The sequence below is a fragment of the Centroberyx affinis genome, unplaced genomic scaffold (genome assembly GCF_046629955.1).
Source record: "Centroberyx affinis isolate AG114_WGS23_722 - 3 ecotype Tasmania unplaced genomic scaffold, CSIRO-AGI_Caff_v1 ptg006058l_1, whole genome shotgun sequence".
NCBI classification, from domain to species: domain Eukaryota; kingdom Metazoa; phylum Chordata; class Actinopteri; order Beryciformes; family Berycidae; genus Centroberyx; species Centroberyx affinis.
This window is the reverse complement of record NW_027283078.1, coordinates 11679-32567: the sequence shown is the minus strand read 5'-3', so window position 1 is coordinate 32567 and position 20889 is coordinate 11679. Positions and strand designations below refer to the sequence as shown.

At 41.2% G+C, this 20889-nt stretch overlaps 1 protein-coding gene and 1 pseudogene across 1 annotated transcript; one reads left to right on the top strand and one right to left on the bottom strand.

Moving 5' to 3' along the window:
• Positions 1-5: 5 nt before the first annotated feature.
• On the bottom strand, positions 6-13512 carry LOC139638043 (NADH-ubiquinone oxidoreductase 75 kDa subunit, mitochondrial-like; annotated as a pseudogene).
• Positions 13513-14077: 565 nt separating this feature from the next.
• On the top strand, positions 14078-19502 carry LOC139638042 (protein unc-50 homolog). The gene is made up of 6 exons (XM_071512063.1): positions 14078-14171; positions 15665-15936; positions 16537-16657; positions 16982-17121; positions 17800-17907; positions 18402-19502. Exons 2-6 carry the CDS (start codon positions 15669-15671, stop codon positions 18536-18538), a joined length of 774 nt encoding a protein of 257 aa, XP_071368164.1. The 5' UTR covers positions 14078-14171; positions 15665-15668; the 3' UTR covers positions 18539-19502.
• The last annotated feature ends 1387 nt before the right edge of the window (positions 19503-20889 follow it).

Genomic DNA, 20889 nt, shown 5'->3' with positions numbered 1-20889 from the left:
TATATGTTCATAGAAATGTGTGTGTCAGTTGGTGATGGAGTTGTCGGGTGTTCAGCAATGGAGGGCTCGTCGATGGCGTCGGCTCCCTCTGTGATGGCCTTGACGCATTTGGCCATGGTCTGGGAAGCCCTGCTGATAGAGTCTAGAGAGAGAAAGAGAGAAAGAAAGAAAGAGAGGAAGAGGCAGGAGGGGAGAAACATATAGGAAGATGGTCAATTTAGGGCAAAAACGGACAAAATTGTGTGCCATCTTACACGCCTTCTCCTTCTCTCTATCACACACTTAGAAGAGAGACAGAGACTTCACACTCACCTGTCATGTAGAAGTCCTTTGCTGTGAGTTGAGGTGGCACTAGAGGAGCTGCTAGGAGCGTCTGATCCACCGCCTGAGACACAAACAGAGAGAGAGAGAGAGAGAGAGAGAGAGAGAGAGAGAGAGAGAGAGAGAGAGAGAGAGAGAGAGAGAGAGAGAGAGAGAGAGAGAGAGAGAGAGAGAGAGAGAGAGAGAGAGAGAGAGAGAGAGAGAGGGCCAGGTGATCTCTTGGTTCAACAGCATATTATGGATGGTATGAACCACAATGCACTCTCATTTCTCACAATTCAAGAACATATTAAGTGGCAATGTATTATGACAAGTACAAGTTACACCATTATGAGAATGTGTAAAGTAACAGCAGTTACAACATACTGAAACAAAAAAAAAAGAATGAAAAATATATGAAATACAAAAATATGGCAAAAATGAAATATTTGCAAGTGAAAAATTTTAAGATTATCACAACATATTCAATATGTTATAGTGAGAAAGAATACAAGAATATGAAGAAAATAAATCTGTAAATTTACAAGTTATATACTGTGCATGACGTGCAGAATGTGCATTGCATTTGCATTACAGGTCTACAGAAGACCACAATAGTACAGCAAGTGTCCAGGTGTGCAGATTGTAATTTGTGTTTTTGCAACTTTTGGAGTTAAAATCCCATCTCATGCTTTACTGTTGTACTGTATATGTGTGTGTGTGTGTGTGTGTGTGTGTGTGTGTGTGTGTGTGTGTGTGTGTGTGTTTGAGTGTGTGTGTGTACGTACCATGGCGAGCTCGTTGGCCTGTTTGAAGTAGTTGCCTCCTCCACATCGTCGTAGCGGACCAGGTTAGGAGAGACCTCCGCTAGTCTGGATCGCACCTCGACCACGGAGTCATAGGGCAGCGTCACACCAGCCAGCTACACACACAAACATTTATGTTACTATAATTTTACACTTTAACACTTAAGCATACACTATGTTGAGTGATAGCAGCCTCCATGCTAACACTTTAGCATACACTATGTTGAGTGATAGCAGCTCCATGCTAACACTTTAGCATACACTATGTTGAGTGATAGCAGCTCCATGCTAACACTTTAGCATACACCATGTTGAGCGATAGCAGGCTCCATGCTAACACTTTAGAAATACTCTATGTTGAGCGATAGCAAGCTCCATGCTGAGCGATAGCAGGCTCCATGCTAACACTTTAGAAATACTCTATGTTGAGCGATAGCAAGCTCCATGCTGAGCGATAGCTGGCTCCATGCTAACACTTTAGCGTACACTATGTTGAGCGATAGCAGGCTCCATGCTAACACTTTAGCGTACACTATGTTAAGCGATAGCTGGCTCCATGCTAACACTTTAGCGTACACTATGTTGAGCGATAGCAGGCTCCATGCTAACACTTTAGCATACACTAAGTTGAGCGATAGCAGGCTCCATGCTGAGCGATAGCAGGCTCCATGCTAACACTTTAGCATGCTCTGTTTGAGTGATATTAGCTACTACCAATATCTCAAGAGAAAATTATAACTTGTAGCAGCTCTAAAGCTAAATGCTAAGTACTCTTAAATGATATGCAGCCAAGTCTGGCAGTTTTGTGTAGGAGATAAAATTAGGAGGTAAAATTTACACAAAATTAATACTGTTTTTAACTAGCAGGGACTACTTTCCCTATGGAAAAGATATCTGTTCCCACAAAACTTGGACTGTGTAAGTGAAGGTGGCGGGTGATGGGAGACTGTGTTCAGCTAAAAAAAAATCACTCTCGACTGAAAAAAAGGTCAGTCTTATTACTTTGGAGAATGCTAGTGGCCTGCTATCACTCAACATAGTGTATGCTAAAGTGAGTGAGCAGGGGGACTTCCTCTTCACCTCAGATACAGCCCTGATGATCTTCCAGTCGTCCCTGGCCAGTCCAGGAGGAGTGACGGCCACCCGGGTCTGCTGGCTCCTCCCCTCGGTGTTCACGTAGGTGGCGTTCTTCTCCGTGTACGCCGCGCTGGGCAGGATGATGTCTGCCATCGGTGCTCCCACGTCGCCGTGGTGACCTGGAGACACAAGGGGAGGCAGAGGATCGAAGGCACTGAAGTGAAACAAGTCGTTTGACTGGGTTTCTCATTTTAGGCCTCGAGGCAACAACTAGAAAATCTGAAAGGGTGTGTAGAGTGTTTTGGTATTCACGGTACTGTATGTGTGTATTCTACATCTGTGTGTGTGTGTGTGTGTACCCTGGTAGATGATGAGGCTGCCTTTGGGCAGGTCAGCTCTGGTGATGCACCCGGCGTCGGCTCCCAGCAGGAACAGGACTTTGGGCGGGTTCTTCCGGATGGCCTCCACCCCGGCCTTGTAGCCCAGGTCCAGCGCTGCCACCTGACTGGCCACCCTGGTGACGGACACACACACATTGACCAATCAGAGCGGGAGACGTCAGCACCGGCTAAATAATGGATTATTCCTATATGACATAACTATATCCCTCCGACTGTACCTGTGCAGGACGTTGAGGACTTTCCACCCCTCCTCCACTCCGCTGCTGGTCCTGGCGTTCTGGGCGATGGAGGAGACGGCGCTCATAATGGCCGCTCCGTCTTCCCTCTGCAGGGCGCTGCTGCCCACCACCACTACTGGACGCTTGGCAGATGAAAGGGTCTAGAGACAGGAACAGGGATTGGGGGACAGCTTATATAAAAAGAGACGCTAAAGGTAGGATCCCCTCAGGATTTTTAGGAGAGCAAAGATCAAGCACAAATTGCCAGAAATTCATTTGGAAACTAACAAAAAAAATCACATCAGTGGAGCATTTAACACCAATGTTCCCTCTAAGCTGATAGTTTGATGTTAGTGTGTGTGTGTGTGTTTCCATTACCTGACAGAAGGGGTGTGTGCCATTAGCCAGCTCCTGCAGTACGGAGGCCTCCTCTCCCAGATGGTCGTATGTGTAGCTCAGGTCAACGCTGCGACCCACCAAGGCCACACGCAACTCATTATGGAGCCAGCTGATGGAGAGGGGATAGAGGAGAGGAAGGAGGGAGGAGGAGGAGGAGAGAGAGAGAAGTGGAGGTAGGTTAAACACACCAACAGATGACTGAGTGACAAAGGAAGACTGTGCCTGTGTGGGGTTCTAACACGTTAAAGTAATATTATCACTTTTCCCATTAATGAGTAATGTAATTTCTAACTTTTGTTGTCACCACCTCTAAATATCAGATCGAAGAGGAATTATCCACAAACTAGATCTATCCATTTGTTTTCCTTGTAAACAATGTCCTCACACACTGAGCTAGCTTACATGAGAAATGGAAGAAAAGTTGAGGTAACACTTTATAATAACCATCATTAATAAATGGTAAATTGATAGTTAATAAACTTTAGTTAATAGTTATTTTACTGTTAACAAACAATGAAATGATCATTAATAATGTTTACTAATTATTAGTAATGCTATAATTTGTTATTTTATCATTCGTTTGTGTAATATAAAAGCATTTGTTTATAAATTATATATTGTATCATAGCTTTTTACCCTTTTTACCGTCTCTTATCAGCTATGATACAATATATAATTTATAAACAAATGATTTTACAAACTAATGATAAAATAACATAAATTATAGCATTACTAATAATTAGTAAACATTATTAATGATTATTTCATTGTTTGTTAACAGTAAAATAACTAAAGTTTAATTAACTATCAATTTACCATTTATTAATGATGGTTATTATAAAGTGTTACCAAAGTTGACTTTCTCTGGGTGGAAGTATTCCCACTACTTTGATTTTTATCCAATAAGAGGACAACAAAAACATTGGATATGGACATCGTTTGGTTTCCTGATCATACAGATTAGGATAAGTAACCGACATCCTACTTTTTGAAGGTGAGAGAAAATGTAATAACCGACTTTAGGAGTGTAATGTAAAAGTAATATAATACGTAGTGTTGTGATTTACTGCTCCCAGAGAGTAATAACTAAAGTAACAATATACAGTACTGTGCAAAATGTTTAGGCATCCTAGATTTTTTTATATAAATTTCTTAGAAGTCTTAGATGTTTGTTTGTTTTCTGCATTAGTGTGTCAGTAGACTGCTGTTTACTGTAAGTTTTGATATTCAGAAACTATTTCATTAGTTTTGAAAGCTTCGCTATGGATTTCTTTGACATATGCCTAAGACTTTTTGCACTTTTACGAGCCCGACACCGATCACGCTGGTCACTTTTTCAAGAACCGAACATCGCAAACGTAGGAAATTGGTTCCGAATAAATGGAAAGTGCCGTGCGTGAGTTTACCTCTTGCGGACCCGGGCGTTGAAGAGCGGGGCTTCGTAGCGTGGGTTGGTTCCTATGAGCAGCAGCAGGTCACAGTCCTCAATGCCAGCTATGCGAGAGTTCAGCAGGTAGTTGGAGCGTAGGTCAGTGCTAATGAGAGAGCAAGACAATACACTGTTAGCTATTAAGGCTGTGGACACATTACATAACTGTGTGTGTTCTTCCACATTGCTTTGCTCAGGATAGCTGGACACTGCAGGGATTTCACTGATTTTACATTGTTTGGTGCATCAGCGCTCTCTCACACACACACACACACACACACACACACTCTTACCCTGCCCCAGCCATAGGGAACAGCTCTTCGGTGCAGAGGTTGTCTGAGTCGAGTCTGTTGAGGAGGTCTTTGAGGGAGACCAGAGCTTCAGCGTCCACCATGCCTCCTGCTATGGCTGCTACCTCGCTGCCCTGCACCCCTGCAGCTACACACACAACCACAACACACACACACACACACACATATTACATAGGTGCACTCCTGCATACACACTTACAAATATAATGCACACCAAGGTTATTATCGTTAACGAAAATCTAATGAAATAATGAAAACTAGGTGGGGAAAAACATTTTCGTTGACTGAAATAAAAATAAACAAACGATAACTAACTGAAACTGTATTGTGTGTTTACAAAACGAACTAAAATAAACTAAAATTATAGAGAAAATGTCTTTAGTTTTCATCTTTGTCAATTTATTTCATACAGCCTAGTATTTTGGGTGGATATTAAATCTATCTTACAATTTTTTTTTCCTTTTTGAATCTCACCCCTGACAAATACCCATATTACAAAAAAAGACTAAAACTAACACTGAAACTAATAAAAACTAAAGCATTTCAAAAAATAAAACTAAACTAAATTAGCAAACCCGATTTAAAAACTAATTAACACTAAACTGAAATTGAAAACAAAAATCAAAACGAAATAAAAATAAAAACTCTTTATGCAGCTCCCAAGCCCTTTACTTTCATCTCTTCAAAATTATTAAAATTAAAAATTATTAAATCACATCTAAAAATTCTACAGCTAGATCTGAATACATGTTAATACCAGGTGGACAGGAAGCAAGTGGATCCGATGGCCTTAGTTAGGTTCTGCTATAACACACACACACACACACACACACACACACACACACACACACACACTTACTGCTCCAGCCACGCGTGTGAGGACGTCCTCCCAGGTGGTTGGGGTCAGCTGACCTGAAGCGTCCTTCACCATTGGCTGGGTCAGCCTCTGCCTCTTCAGACCATCGTATGCAAACCTAAGGAGACACACACACAAAACTTGAAATTTGTGCTCTTTGTGCCTCATTTATCAAGCTAAATAGTAAAATCCCCTTTTAAATACAACAGCACTGACTGTAAATTGAAATTTTTAGAAACATTTAGCATCCATAGCATCTAGAATATTAGTCAGTAAAACACATTATTTGCCAATTTCAATACAATTCAAGACCACTTTCACCCCAAAATTAAGTCTAAAAAGTAGGAAAAACCCCCCAAAAAACTAGAAAGTAGTGCACCAAGAAAAGTTTTGAAGACATCTGAAACCATATTTAAGACTCAAACAACATTTGACCATATTGAAAACCTTTTAGATAATTTACTTAAACTTTTTTTTAAGACATTTTAAGGACCTCCAGGCATTCTGCTTTAACACGAGGCCCTCTGCAATTCCTAAACCCACGCTTCTGGCTTGCTTCTCATCCGATCTATATATGTGTGTGTGTGTGTGTGTGTGTGTGTTTCACCTGGTCTTGTCCGAGATCCACTCTTCATTGACGTCTTCGTTGAGTCTGGGCATCACCCGCATCACCTCGCCTCCTCTGGTGCTCACCACGATGTTGCTCCCCACCGCGTCCAACACGTCTATCGACTCCGTTTTCCTGGTGGAGAGACACAAGAGTGAGACAGAGGGAGAGAGAGAGAGAGAGAGGAAGCTAAAGACCTACGACTAGGGTTGCAAAGGGGTGGAAAATTTCCGGTAAATTTCCATGGGAGGTTAAGCTGGGGAATTTTGGAAATATTCCAAATTGGAAACTTTCCATGGGAATTATGGGAATTTATGGGAATTAACTGGGAATTGAGGGTAATTGAATGGAAAGGTATCATATCCAAGCATAAATATTTGTTTTGTTATAAGCAGACATCCATCCAAAATAATACAATTAAAACAGATTTATTTGTAAGTAGAACTTATCAAGTGTTAAATATTTTATTGAACAATCAATTCTTTCATTGAAGAACAAAAACATGAATGTTGAGTTAAATATTACTCATCCCCCCGACCCAACCCATTCAAAAATTAACAAAAATGCACAGTCAGGATTATGCTAAAATATATGTTCCCCAACTATATTTAAGTTCCCTATTAAGAGCATACCTTCAATTTAGTAAATTCCTGGTTTATTCCCGTTTATTCCCATAAATTCCTGTTAATTCCCATAAATTCCCGTTAATTCCCATGGAAAGTTTCCAACTTTGAAAATTCCCGGAATTTTGCAACCCTACCCACGACCAAGACTACTCTCTCCCCTACCTGGTCTCCCAGGGCCGGGCGGTGAAGGCGTAGGGTTTGGAGGTGAGCGCTCCCACGGGACAGACGTCGATCACGTTGCCCGACAGCTCCGACATGAACATCTTCTCCACGTACGTCCCGATCTGCAGGTTGTTCCCCCTGCCCGTCGTGCCCAGGTCCTCCACGCCCGCAATCTCACTGGCAAAACTAGAAGAAGAAGAAAAAAAAAAATGTTTATCGGCATGGTTTAACTCTCTCTCACTCTCTCTCTCTCTCACTGGCAAAACTAGGAAAAAAAAATAAAAAAATGTTTATTGGCATGGTTTAACACTCTCTCTCTCTCTCTCTCTCTCTCACTGGCAAAACTAGGAAAAAAAAAATGTTTATTGGCATGGTTTAACACTCTCTCTCACTCTCTCTCACTGGCAAAACTAGGAAAAAAAAAATGTTTATTGGCATGGTTTAACACTCTCTCTCACTCTCTCTCACTGGCAAACTAGGAAAAAAAAAAATGTTTATTGGCATGGTTTAACACTCTCTCTCACTCTCTCTCACTGGCAAAACTAGGAAAAAAAAAAAAAATGTTTATTGGCATGGTTTAACACTCTCTCTCACTGGCAAAACTAGGAAAAAAAAAATGTTTTATTGGCATGGTTTAACACTCTCTCACTCTCTCTCTCTCTCTCTCACTGGCAAAACTAGGAAAAAAAAACAATGTTTATTGGCATGGTTTAACACTCTCTCTCACTCTCTCTCTCTCTCTCACTGGCAAAACTAGGAAAAAAATAAATAAATAAATGTTTATTGGCATGGTTTAACACTCTCTCACTCTCACTGGCAAAACTAGGAAAAAAAAAATGTTTATTGGGCTCTCGCTCTCTCGCTCTCTCGCTCTCTCGCTCTCTCTCGCTCTCTCGCTCTCTCGCTCTCTCTCTCTCTCTCTCTCTCTCTCTCTCTCTCTCTCTCCTCTCTCTCTCTCTCTCTCTCTCTCTCTCTCTCTCTCTCTCTCTCTCTCTCTCTCTCTCTCTCTCTCTCTCTCTCTCTCTCTCTCTCTCTCTCTCTCTCTCACACACTCACCGGACGCAGCGTGTGCACTGGATGCAGCGGGTCATGATGGTTTTGATGAGCGGCCCGATGTTCTTGTCCTCCACCGCTCTCTTGCCCTCCGAAAAGCGGCTGCGGTCGGAGCCGAACTGCATCGACTGATCCTGGTGGATCACGGGGGGGGGGGGGGGGCAGAGGGGGTTTTAAAACTCTCTCTGTGTGTGTGTGTAGGAATAGGATCACTGGATATATGGGGTAGAATGCTTAATAATCTAAGCATCTACCTCAGTTTAAAGCAGCAATAGGAACTTTTTTTCACATTAGAAACAAACTGAAATAAATTCCTATTAACTATTCATTCATAATAATGCATTATTGTCTTTTGACAGAACTAGCCATTAGTTTAAGTGCTAATGATTTCGATCTATTGAGATTTTGCAGTATAATCCACTAGCCAATGTACAACTGCCCACTCTTTATGATCATTTTAGCTATAATAACAAGAGCAAACAGACAGCAAGTGCTTTAGCTATTAGCCTTTAGTTTTCAAATAATGAGTCATTATTAAAATTAATATTTGTCGACTTGTGTATCCTAAACTGAGGTTTACCTGTAGGTCACACTCTCCTCCCTGATCGCAAATGGGGCAGTCCAGAGGGTGGTTGGCTAACAGGAACTCCATCACTCCCTCTCTGATGACACACACACACACACACACACACACACACACACACACAACAAGGATAAATCAGAGTTTAATTTCAACTTCTGGCATATTTCGTCTCAGATCTATTTCATGGATATAATCAGTGATTCAGGGGTTAAACAAAAAGCTGGAAATTAAGGCGGAAACAACTGGAAAACAAGAATCAGTGGAGACAAATGGGAGACCCTCATTAATTTTTTTGTGTGGATATGTGTCCTTTTCTCCTCTATAGTCAGGAAGCCTGTTCATAACAGTTTAATCACTTCAAGACATCTGATAGAAACACACACAATTCTCATTTTTTGCGACATTTCAAAAGTTTGCGTAAAATTCGGATGACATTTGGATGGAAACATAGACAGATAGTGAATATTTTAGTTAGAGTGTGTGTCTATTAGAGCTGCAACGATTAATCGATTAGTTGTCAACTATTAAATTAATCGCCAACTATTTTGATAATCGATTAATCGGTTTGAGTCATTTTTTAAGAAAAATAAGTCAAAATTCTCTGATTCCAGCTTCTTAAATGTGAATATTTTCTGGTTTCTTTCCTCCTCTATGACAGTAAACTGAATATCTTTGGGTTGTGGACAAAACAAGACATTTGAGGACGTCATCTTGGGCTTTGGGAAACACTGATCCACATTTTTCACCGTTTCGGACATTTTATAGACCAAACAACTAATCGATTAATCGAGAAAATAATCAACGGATAATCGAGAATGAAAATAATCGTTAGTTGCAGCCCTAGTCTCTATACCTGGCTTTGCGCGTCTTGTCTGAATTGGTGAGGATGTTCCAGCCCTTCATGACTGGCATGGCACAGGCTGCCACCGGCTGGTGGGGATAGATGACAACACACACACACACACACACACACAAAGAGTATTAATATTGAAACTTTTTAAGATGCTGAATATTGGCACAAAATATTGGCTATCAGCTACGGCTAATGGCTATTTCAATCCAAAAGTAGCATTATTGGCCTTCAGTCTGCTCTGTTACCTTTGGTGCTCTCTCGATCTCCACCAGACACATGCGGCAGTTCCCGGCCACCGACAGACGCTCGTGGTAACAGAACCTGGGATCTGACTCCCACTTCTCACAGGCCTGAGGGGAGAGGGAACAGTCGTCAGCCGATACGACATGGATCCAGTGGGGGAGGTGGGGTCGGACCATAGTGCGCTGATTGAGTGAGTGTCTCCAGCTCCCGACAGTTTCCCCGATATCAATACTCGAAATACGAAATGCGCTTTGGTGTAATATTAAACTGGTGGGAGGAAATATGTCTCCTGACAAGTGAAAAGTGCAGCTACTGTTTAGAAAAGGAGCCTACCAAATTCTTCTTTACCTGTTAACCTATTCTGAATAAGACATTTTAATCTATTAACATATTCTGAATTAACTGTTTTATCTTTTAACCTATCTGATAAACTGTTGTTATCTGTTAACCTATTCAGAACTGTTTTTGAGTCAATCAATAAGCTGTTTGACCTGTGTAAAAAAAAAAAAAAGTATTTAAGTTGCAGTATATCCTCTGGTCTATGTTATGCAGCATATTTCTTATTATGATTTATACTCATATATTTTTATTTGATTGATCATCGATACAATAGTCAGTGCATAACTTTATCAAATCGAGTTAATAAACACAATTGATGTCCTTCTTTGTTTTATAATTTTTTTATAATAGGCAGCATGGTATTTTTATCAGCCGATTTACTTCATAAAGTACTCAGTAATCATATTGGTTATAAAAGAAAAAAAAAACAAATGCACACTGGGCTTTCTTTCTATTCCACTAGTTTACTCTACTTCACTTTCTCTTTCCCCATCAGCAGATATGGACACAAACATAAACCCTCCTTGCACGTGATCCTGTTTACTGGCAGATTTTGCAGTCAGTGTATGATATCATGGGTAGAGATATTTGTTCCAAACGTGGCTTTTAGCCTTGGGAACTCCAGGCCCTCTCACTCCTGGAGTGAAGATCAAACTGAATTGCATCTTTCCAATATGAAAGATATTAATAACTCTTGGTTGTTTGGATGGCAGATGGCGGCACAGTAGTATCATATTTAAGGTATCCGTCAAAAAATGCTGTTAATGCTGTTTCCACCGACTTCTGATTAAATCAGGATGCGGTGTAAAGTTCTGAAAAGATCACCTTAGGCAGCCAAGAATCTAAATCGCACAAGTGGTTCAGATCCAGCATCCTTCACTGTAATTGTACCCATGTTACTACGCTAGCTAAATCTTTGGCAGAACACAGACAGGCAGAAATAGTGTTCATTGGTGGGTACATGGATACAAGAATATTCAAGAGCGGGTTACTAAATGGCAAATCAACACTAAATCACACAAAACAGAAAGGTGTTTTGTATTATCTGTCAAAGGCATAATACCTGATTTGGCATCACTGATTGGGTTGTGGCCAGAAGTGCAACATGCTTTAAAGTTTCAACCCATAGAGAGCAGTGCAACAACACTTTCTGCCTTATGTGATTTAGTGTTGACCTGCTCTGGGATATGAGCCAGTATCCAGAATACTGTGTGCATGTAAACACAGCCATTATAGTAAACTGATCAGTTGTTTTTTTTTTGTTACCTGCAGGACAGTAGTTCCAGGCTCCACCTCCACTGGTTTCCCATCCACAAACACTTCCACCATGTTACTGGCAGCACGCACTGGGGTACGCACTGAAATGGGATACACAAAGGCCCAAGTTATTAAAAGCAACTGGAACTTCACCAGTGAGAACACTAAGTAATGAAAAAACATCTTTTTCCCCAACTGGAATTAAAATAAAATAGAAGCGTGAGGAAAAAACTTAAACAGAACTCAAAATACATTCTATATCCACAAAAGTGAGACAAAAAATAAAAGTCATCTTGAAATGATTTAGAACTAGCAATATATTAATACTATGAACATCCTAAGGTGATTCTCCAATAATGCATACTTGCATTCCTTCTTTAATAGTATATATTCATATATATGTAATACCTACTTCTGACACGTTCTGCTTGAACCTCGCCATCAAAATAATAACAAGAAAAATTGAAACCAGAGAGTAAAACTATAAAATCAGAAACCTAAACTAGGAAGCAAATGCCTGGCATAATGAAATATAACTGAAATCAAAATTGATAATAACTGGAATGGAACTATAACAACTGTTACATAGGCAATGCACTGCCTTTTACATACATAATTGAGATATGTCATATTTCATATTTAACCTTGACTCTTGTGATGACTTTGATCCAACAAAAGACAAACTAAAGTGACTGATTCCTTCCCTGCCTACAAAAGTTGTTCTCTGTAATGGATGCGATTTAAAATGTAGCCAAGTATAATACTTCATACTACTTCATAATACTATTATGATACATCTAAACATTAAGCAAAAGCAAAATTACTAATACTAATACTTACTTAAAAAGAACAACAAGTACACAGAGATGCTACTAAATTACAATGAAGTAATTGGTTACTTCTTGACACTGAGACACACACAGTGACACACACACACACAGGTCTTACCACTGTTACATGGAGCCAGGCTGCCCTTGGCTGCTCCAGCCAGAGCTCGCCCGACGGTCGGCAGACGCAACATGACGCTGGAAGTGGAAAAGAGAGAGAAAGCACCCTGTAACAGCCAGGTATGGAGTAGGAATGAACCTCGATCCAGTTAAGTGAATACGCCAAACTCCATTCAAAAATCTGTCGATCTAAAGTGGCTTTGCTTGTCCGCAAACTTGTACACACCGTAAAACATGGCTTAAGACTTTTTCTGAATTGCAAGGACCAACTCTTCAATTCGGCATGCATCCAAAGGCGAGATTTGAAAACACTAAGCAGCAGTCATTACAATAAATCCCAACATGGTAGCATCAGCATCCAAAACTGGACGCTACCGCACTAGTTGATGTTGAAATGTTATTGGAATGAGTGCTGCTTGATGTACTGCATGTGTGCCGAATTGTAGAGTGACTCAGGACGATTAGTAAAAAAGCATTTTACGAGGTGTGTACGTTTGCAGATACGCATGATAACATTATGCTGCCAGATTTGTCAATGCAGATTGGCGTATGATCTCCATACAGCAGTATGTGCTAACGTAGCTGGTTATAGCTAGCTTAGTAGCTGTCACTGTCAACAACAACAGTCAAGTCCTACTGAGCCACGGGCATCTAGCTGACATGTCAATAAATCTTCCACAGAAATACAGACTGTTTTGCAAACTGCCAAAACACACACATTGAGGTAAGGTAACTGCTGGCGAGCAAGCTAAGCAGCATGCACTGAGTTAACCTACCAATCTGACTCCTTGCTCGCAAGCTAGCATAACGTTAGCTCAGAGTACTACTCAAGGACACGGGCACTGCACTGCTGGAATAACCCCACAAGGTTACAAAGTCAAATACAACGCGTTCCCCGCGTGCTGCAATTAAGCAATGTGAGGGGTTTCCACGTCTATAACTGGATAACGTGTTTCTGGTTCTTACCTTGTCGCTATTTGGCCTTCTTGACCAGAACAGCGTTGATCTGGGGAATACAACCAATATTAGCTATGGCGAAACTAGCGGAAGTAGCTGCGTATTACTTCCGTTTGAAATTAACTTCGCTCTCAAACTTCACAATAAAAGTTTACATTTCCATTTGCGCGTTCTCAGAGAGGCACAATTCACAGATAGCAGAGATCTACAGTATCTATGAATGCAACATACATCACATCTACAGAGCAGAAATAGTATTTTGTATGTATCTGTATTGACATACTACTACAAGCACAGACAATTTAAAGCCTGTTGGACTCAATTCATTTGCTATTAACACACACACATGCGGTGAAATCCACCTGTTATATCCATGGATGTATTAAACTAGGTTATATCTCTGTGGTTTACCCATCTAATTATCTGTGGAGGAGCGTTTATCCTCCTTTTTAGGCTGGAATAAATCTCTGTAATGCAAATGCATGGTATACATCATAGTAAGTTGCATCAAATCGGTGTATGTTATACGAGGGTAGAGTATTTTAAGGAAAGGCATAAAGCCATACTTTTCTAAAAATAGAATTAATTGGACTTTCGCCTCGAACTACATTTCCCATGATCGACAGCGCGTTGCCGGAAGTAGCGACGTGTTCAGTTTAGCGACAGTTCAGGAAGCATCTTCAGGATTCTCGGATAACCAGCAAGAAGAGTTGGTGCTCTCTCCTGCGAAGGAGTTTAGCCAAACAGGTAAAAGCATTTCAGAGAAATGAAATTCATTTTACGCATTATAATAAAGTCAATGCTGCATCTGTCCCAACACCTACAATTACAAACGAGACTGACTAGGCCTTCTCAGCTCTGACGAATGGACTAGTTAGCAACAAGCTAACTGTGTGAGCAAACACAATATTGACTAAGCTAATAAACTATCAGCACTAGAAGGTGAATTAGCTAACTTGGATATTGCGCAGGCAGTAATGTAGCTCTTTGGTTGGTTTATATACGAACAAATACACGTAGGCATATATAATTTTTGAGGTAATCGACTGCTAGCTTTGGTTTAGCCTGTATGTTGCTGTGTTGACATGTCAACAAATGTGTCATATAGTATGTTTAAGATATTCTCTGGCGTATAGTTAACGTTAGACTCGCATTAGTGATAGCAAGTTAATGGGCAGTATGTATTCTAAGTTCATGAAAATATCTAAAAATTGATATTGAACCACATGTCAAGTTGTAAACCTAACCACAGGATTTGTCGTGATAGTAGCCCCGCTGGGACTGGCACTAACGTTACACTGCGTGGGACAGGGATGTTGCGTTCAAGCAAGCTAAAAACAATTTGTATGTCTGTATGTCAGCTCACCTAAATGCTGTTCCATTCATTCTGAATGTTCTGCCTTTTCTAACAAAGCCCTTTCAGCTGTGGTAAAATCTAGCATTCACCTAGAACCCGATATGCTCCCTTCTCTCTTGTATGTAGCCAGAACGGCCTCAAGGTGTTACCGCTATTCACTTGCATTTACTTAAACCTCGAGTTTCAACATGACTCATTTAAAACTACGGAGGAGATCCTGACCTCATACTATGCAGCAAGAAGTGGCTGGGCCAAAAGCCTTCCTGATACTGTACCAGCTACTGTACTAGCCCCATTACTAGCTAGTAACGGCACGTCCAGATCAACGCCATCTAGCGTCCCTTTGGGGCTGAGCATATATAAAGCAGATGCTGTATATGTGAAAAGTAGAAAGTCAGAAGATCAATGTTGTTATTAAAATCAACTTAGAACATCTCACAAACTGAAAACTCAGTGTCTGAGTCCACTTTTCACCTTACTATGCACATTTTGTTCTGAGCATGCACAGACCAAATTTCAAAATAAAAGTACCAGTTGGACTAAACATGCAAATCCTAATTTACAAGGCTGCAATGCTGTATCACACAGTGCTATTTATGCAGATGTAAATGCAGATGTATTGCAGTGACATCCTCAGGCCATTCAGACTATCTTGTGTGGAGAGAATATCATGCCAAACGATAAGCAAGGCAGTATTAAGCTGCCAGATTTTTGAATGGAGTTTGGTGCGACTTTCTCCCCATACAAGAGAGAATGGGATGTAATGGGTCTAGGTGCAGCAGGCCTACCTTACTTTCTTTTCCCACCGTCTTCCACTTTTTCCCCCCATCTATCCTCACCCACCTCCCTTCCCATCCACCCCCTCTCCTAATGTGTCTTCCAGCGCCATGTTGCCGACCACCTCGCAGCAGGGCAACGGCGCCCTCAGCTCCAGAGACGCCGCGCGCCACACGGCGGGCGCCAAACGCTACAAGTACCTGCGGCGGCTGCTCCACTTCAAGCAGATGGACTTCGAGTTCGCCCTGTGGCAGATGCTCTACCTGTTCACCTCGCCGCAGAGGGTCTACCGCAACTTCCACTACAGGAAACAGACCAAGGACCAGTGGGCCAGGGACGATCCCGCTTTCCTGGTGGTGCTCAGCATCTGGCTATGTGGTGAGGCTGTACTCTGTCTTCCTCATGTGTTTGGTTGTTTCTTTTAATCGCCCATTCATTCTTTCATACAACAGATGCTACAACATTCACACACATGATTTAGGTACAGATTCTGAAATAGATTTTCAAAATCTGAGAAAGGCAAGGTGATATTTTGCATACATTTTTAGCATTTAGTCTTACAAATCTCATTGCTTCACACAGTACAAGTTAAAGGAAAGGTGTGACCTAGCAAAAAGTTGATCATTTTGTACAACAAAAAAGAGAAAAGGGGTTGTGTAATTGAATAGAAAGGAAAGGTTTGCATATCTTTACTTTGACGTTTGATAATTAATGCATAAATGGAAGATGCCTTCCTAAAAGCTTGCTAAATAAATATTTACAGTTGCTCCAGGCCAAAATTGTTATGTAAAAACACACTCATCGGCCTACAGCTGTTCATTGTTGACAGCAGCATTCATTCACTCATCCTCCCTCTCTCTCTCCTCTTGTGCAATGTTGTGTATTTATTCAATCATTTTCCCTTCTGTCTCTTCCTGTGGTCAAATTTCAAGACTGTACTCGTTTATTCATCCTTTCTCTCCCTCTGTCCCTGTGCAGTGTCAACAATAGGCTTTGGCCTGGTGCTGGACATGGGCTTCTTCGAGACCCTGAAGCTGCTGCTGTGGGTGGTCTTCATTGACTGTATCGGGGTTGGCCTGCTCATATCCACCCTCATGTGGTGAGTAGCAGGTTTGGTGACCACTGATGGAACCAAATGCACGGCTGAATGTAACGCATTACATGTTCCTTGAGCACAGACGCATCTCCAACTGCTCATTTTAACCACTGGAGGGCGAACTGAGCCAGGTTCAGTGAGAGAAATACTGAATGTCATACAGTGCCTTAAAGTGCAAAACCTCAACTACATCTGACTTTGAATATAGAACATACTCAAATTGTGGGGTGCAGATGATTTTAAAACATGAATCCTGTGAAAACCTGGACTATAAAATGGACTTGTATGGTTCTTTATGTGAACTCTGAATTGTTCTGTCTCTCATAGGGTGATCACCAACAAGTACCTGCTGAAACACCCCAGTAAAGACTACGATGTGGAGTGGGGCTACGCATTTGATGTTCACCTCAACGCTTTCTACCCCCTGCTAGTCATCCTGCACTTCCTACAGCTCTTCTTCATCAACCGTGAGTGGTAGACTGTGCCTTTGTTTGTGTGTGTGTGTGTGTGTCACTTATTACTTGTTCTGAAGGTCCCATACTATTCCCTGTTCCCTTTTCATGATTTTGTTTTCAAATTATGTTTTTTAAATCTAAAATATTAGGCTAATGGGTCTTTCTTCAAGTAATATACTGAGCAATGCTAATGATCCTAGCTGTTTTGGGGTTGTAACTACATTAAAATTCAAAATGTCATGGTATTGGTACTAACGTGGTAGTGATAATCAGACCTAAGATCAGTTTTTACTATAATACTATACAACTTTAATAGTACTATATTTCACAAAGTATTAATATACAAACAAGAACCTCATTTATCTGCACTCCATATCCAAGTTGTTGGCTATAATGAGTGAAATGGTTGGGAAAGCAGTATTTTCTCAATTTTCCACAACTGTTAAAAATTTCATTCCAACAGTAATGATATTTTAGAATATTCACAACAGATTATTGAAAAGGTTTAAAACAGTTATCAAGTGAAAAGCTATTTAGGATGCATACATTTGAGACTAATGAACTTCCTTCACAAAGAGCTTGGATTATATCTACAGATTATATCTTCAACCACTGTGGTGACAAACCCAGACTTGGCTTAGTGGATGTAATCTTGTTATTCATGCTTTCTTGTTTTGTTGTGTGTTTCAGATATTGTAGTGATAAACTCAGACTGGTTCCTGGGTTACTTTGTAGGGAACAGTCTGTGGCTGATAGCCATCGGGTATTATCTCTACATCACCTTCTTAGGGTACAACGGTGAGTCCCTTCACATTTATGTACACTGAGTTAAATTGTACTTGGAGTTTTGTCAAAGAAAATTTGCAAAAGAACCAGTGTATATTGGGCCAATATTGGCCTTTGATCAAAAATCAGATGTGGTCCAGTCAGTGTGGTTCTCCTCTGATATGATGGATATGATGCAGTTTGATTGATTACATATTTATTGTAGAATTGATCAATACTATACTGGTTGTCTATGGGATCTTAACATGAACTGATTCTAATGAGACATTTTGAATGGATTCCACGAAGTATGCCAAAAAAAAATATTGTCCCATGATGGTCTAAATGCTGTTTCAGAGGCTTTTCCTCCCCATCAAGAATACAATTCTGGGGGAAACACTGAATACTTGGAATATTTTGAAGTTTTTAACAGGAAAATGGTCAAATTTAAAGATCTTGAATATCACCTATGGGCTCAAGGTGGTGGAGATAAACAATCCGCTTTTCATCGTCTCTTCTCCACACAGCACTACCTTTCCTGAAGAACACCGTGGTGCTGCTGTACCCCTTCGCTCTCCTCGGCCTCATCTACATCCTGTCCATCTCGCTGGGCTGGAACTTCACACAGGGACTCTGCTGGTTCTACAAGTACCGAGTCCAGTAAGACCCAGCGCGGCTTACCGAGGGTGGGACCCGGACCGACTCGCGAATCGACTCTCAACTCGCTCCCAGCTGACACATTCCCAGTTGGCTGTCAGTCAATATCTGACCGAGTGCTACTCAACCTCCTGCTTGACTCTCAGTAAACTGGGACACTGGGTGGTTCTTAGTTGATTCTCAGTTTACTCCCGGTTCACTTGCGGTGAACTGGTTGACTCTTAATCGACTCTGAGTTGATTTTCTGTTTGGCTCTCATGTTGAGCTGGAACTGCAAAGTCAGTGGACGGCAATTAGTTTGGACTAGTTGTGGAAACCAGAGGACAGATGCAGATAACAGCTTTTATTGTTGTTCTTTTGTATGATTTGTAAATAGTATTCTGGCCGGTTGTAATATACACACCACGGATTGTTTCTGAAGAGGAAAAGCTTGCTATTATTTTGTTCGGTTTTCTTAAAAAAAAAAAAGACTTAAAATACTTTAAATCCTGCTTATTGAGGAGAAAAAGAGGGAAGAGGAGGAGAGTGGGATGCGAGTGAGTGACTTTCTTTGGGCGTAGCTGTTTTCTCAAAGTGTAGGCCTACATTCCAAAGCACTTTCAATAAAAAGGTTTTATCTTAAGTTGGAATTGCCTCAGTGGACTCAGTTTTATTGCCTGTATTAATAAATGTGATCCATGTGTCCCTGGTAGATCTGTATCTACCCAATCTGTACTGCGCCTAATTCCCAGCAGAGGTTTGCTGAGCCAGTTTATGTACAGAAGTGCCAGAAAACCATCATATGTGGCCAACGGATGGATTTTCATTGGCAGAAGACGAAAAGGACTGGATGTTTCTGGGGAATAATTTATGATTTGCTCCATTTACGAGGGACATTCCTTTGCAGGACTCTCCTCAAGGTTATGTAACAAGATAATAAACTACTCTTTTGTTAGACTTTGTCATTACCTCCGCCAAGGAGGTTATGTTTTTGGTGCCGTTTGTTTGTTTGTTTGTTTGACTGTTAGCAGGATTACGGAAAAACCACTGGCCCGATTTTCATGAAACTTGGTGGAAGGGTGTAGCATGGGCCAAGGAAGAACCCATTAAATTTTGGAGCGGATCCGGATCCGACTCACGAACAAGCAATAATAGCACGAACCTTGGCGGAGGTCTGCGCTCTCCGAGTGCCCTTCTAGTTGATTTATGTGGTGGAACATGTAAAAATGTAAATGGGAAAATCTATTTAAATAGATACATAGTTAGCCAATTCATGTTTTAATCTTTTATCTTCATATATTATGCATCTTTATGAGAAATTCTTCACTTGCTTCATTCACAGTTCACTATGGCTTCAGTGAGTCCATTGCATCTTCATGAAAATCCCTTTTGATGTGCTAGTGTGTCCTCTATGGTTCTTCAGAATAGAGAGCCTAAGTCCCTCCCCTTCCGCTGTCCCCCATGCGACTTTCTTGACTTGCAAAATTATCTTTTAAATTGACAAAACATCATATGTGTAAGTCATGGCACAATTCAAACGGGATCAAACAATTATTTGTCTCTCGCCGTTGACTACCGTATATATTTTTTAAGAAATAAGGTCCCATGGTGGTCCACCGGAAGGGGAGGGACTTAGGCTCTCTACGTAAAAGCCTCTCTTATTGTTAATGATTGTACTCTGCACTCTCCAAGCTTCATTCTAGGCAAGTGTACCCACTGCAAGAATGCAGTTCTCGAATATAGACAACTGTTCAACGGAAAAAGCATGGGAAAACTAAAGGTGCATTCCTTTCTGATTATGCAATAGTGCAGATGGCTCCAACATACAGGCTGTCAAACCTTTCAGCACCACAGTCCTGAAGTGGAACCCAGAGGCCAAAGCACTCTGAACCTGGAGGCCTTAAGGTGTCAGAGTGACGCTTTTGACACGTACAGGACTTTGCAAAGAGACCTGCTTTCCAAAGAAGACCAATTGTGAGTTAAAGCAGCCTTCGTTGTAAGTATACCACCACTTTGAGGGAGGTAGAGATAAATACTACCTGTACAACAACGAGGCTGTCAGGCTTGCCAAGTCCCAGTACCACAGCAGACTGCAGAGTCAGTTTGCCAAGAATGACTCAAGCTCGTTCTCTTGTCGTTTTGTATGCCAGCACTCCTCCCTAACCTGCACAACAGTTGCATCAGTCCCCATCACAGAGGAGCAGGTGTGAAGACGTTGCCAACAGCAGAGAATCAGGAAAGATGCGAGACCTGATGGGAGAGTCACCTGGAACCTTCCTTGCACCGACCAGACGGGCCTAGTGTTTATCTCAGGGTTCCTACGCAGGTCTGGAAAGTCTAGAAAAGTATTAAAAATGAATTTGATCATTTCCAGGTCTT

Excerpts from the sequence above, each read along its gene's own strand:
- LOC139638042 (XM_071512063.1), top strand. The coding sequence starts at position 15,669 with ATGTTGCCGACCACCTCGCAGCAGGGCAACGGCGCCCTCAGCTCCAGA. Across the intron at positions 17,122-17,799 it reads ACAGCTCTTCTTCATCAACC|ATATTGTAGTGATAAACTCA; the intron begins GTGAGTGGTAGA and ends TGTGTGTTTCAG. Across the intron at positions 17,908-18,401 it reads CACCTTCTTAGGGTACAACG|CACTACCTTTCCTGAAGAAC; the intron begins GTGAGTCCCTTC and ends TTCTCCACACAG.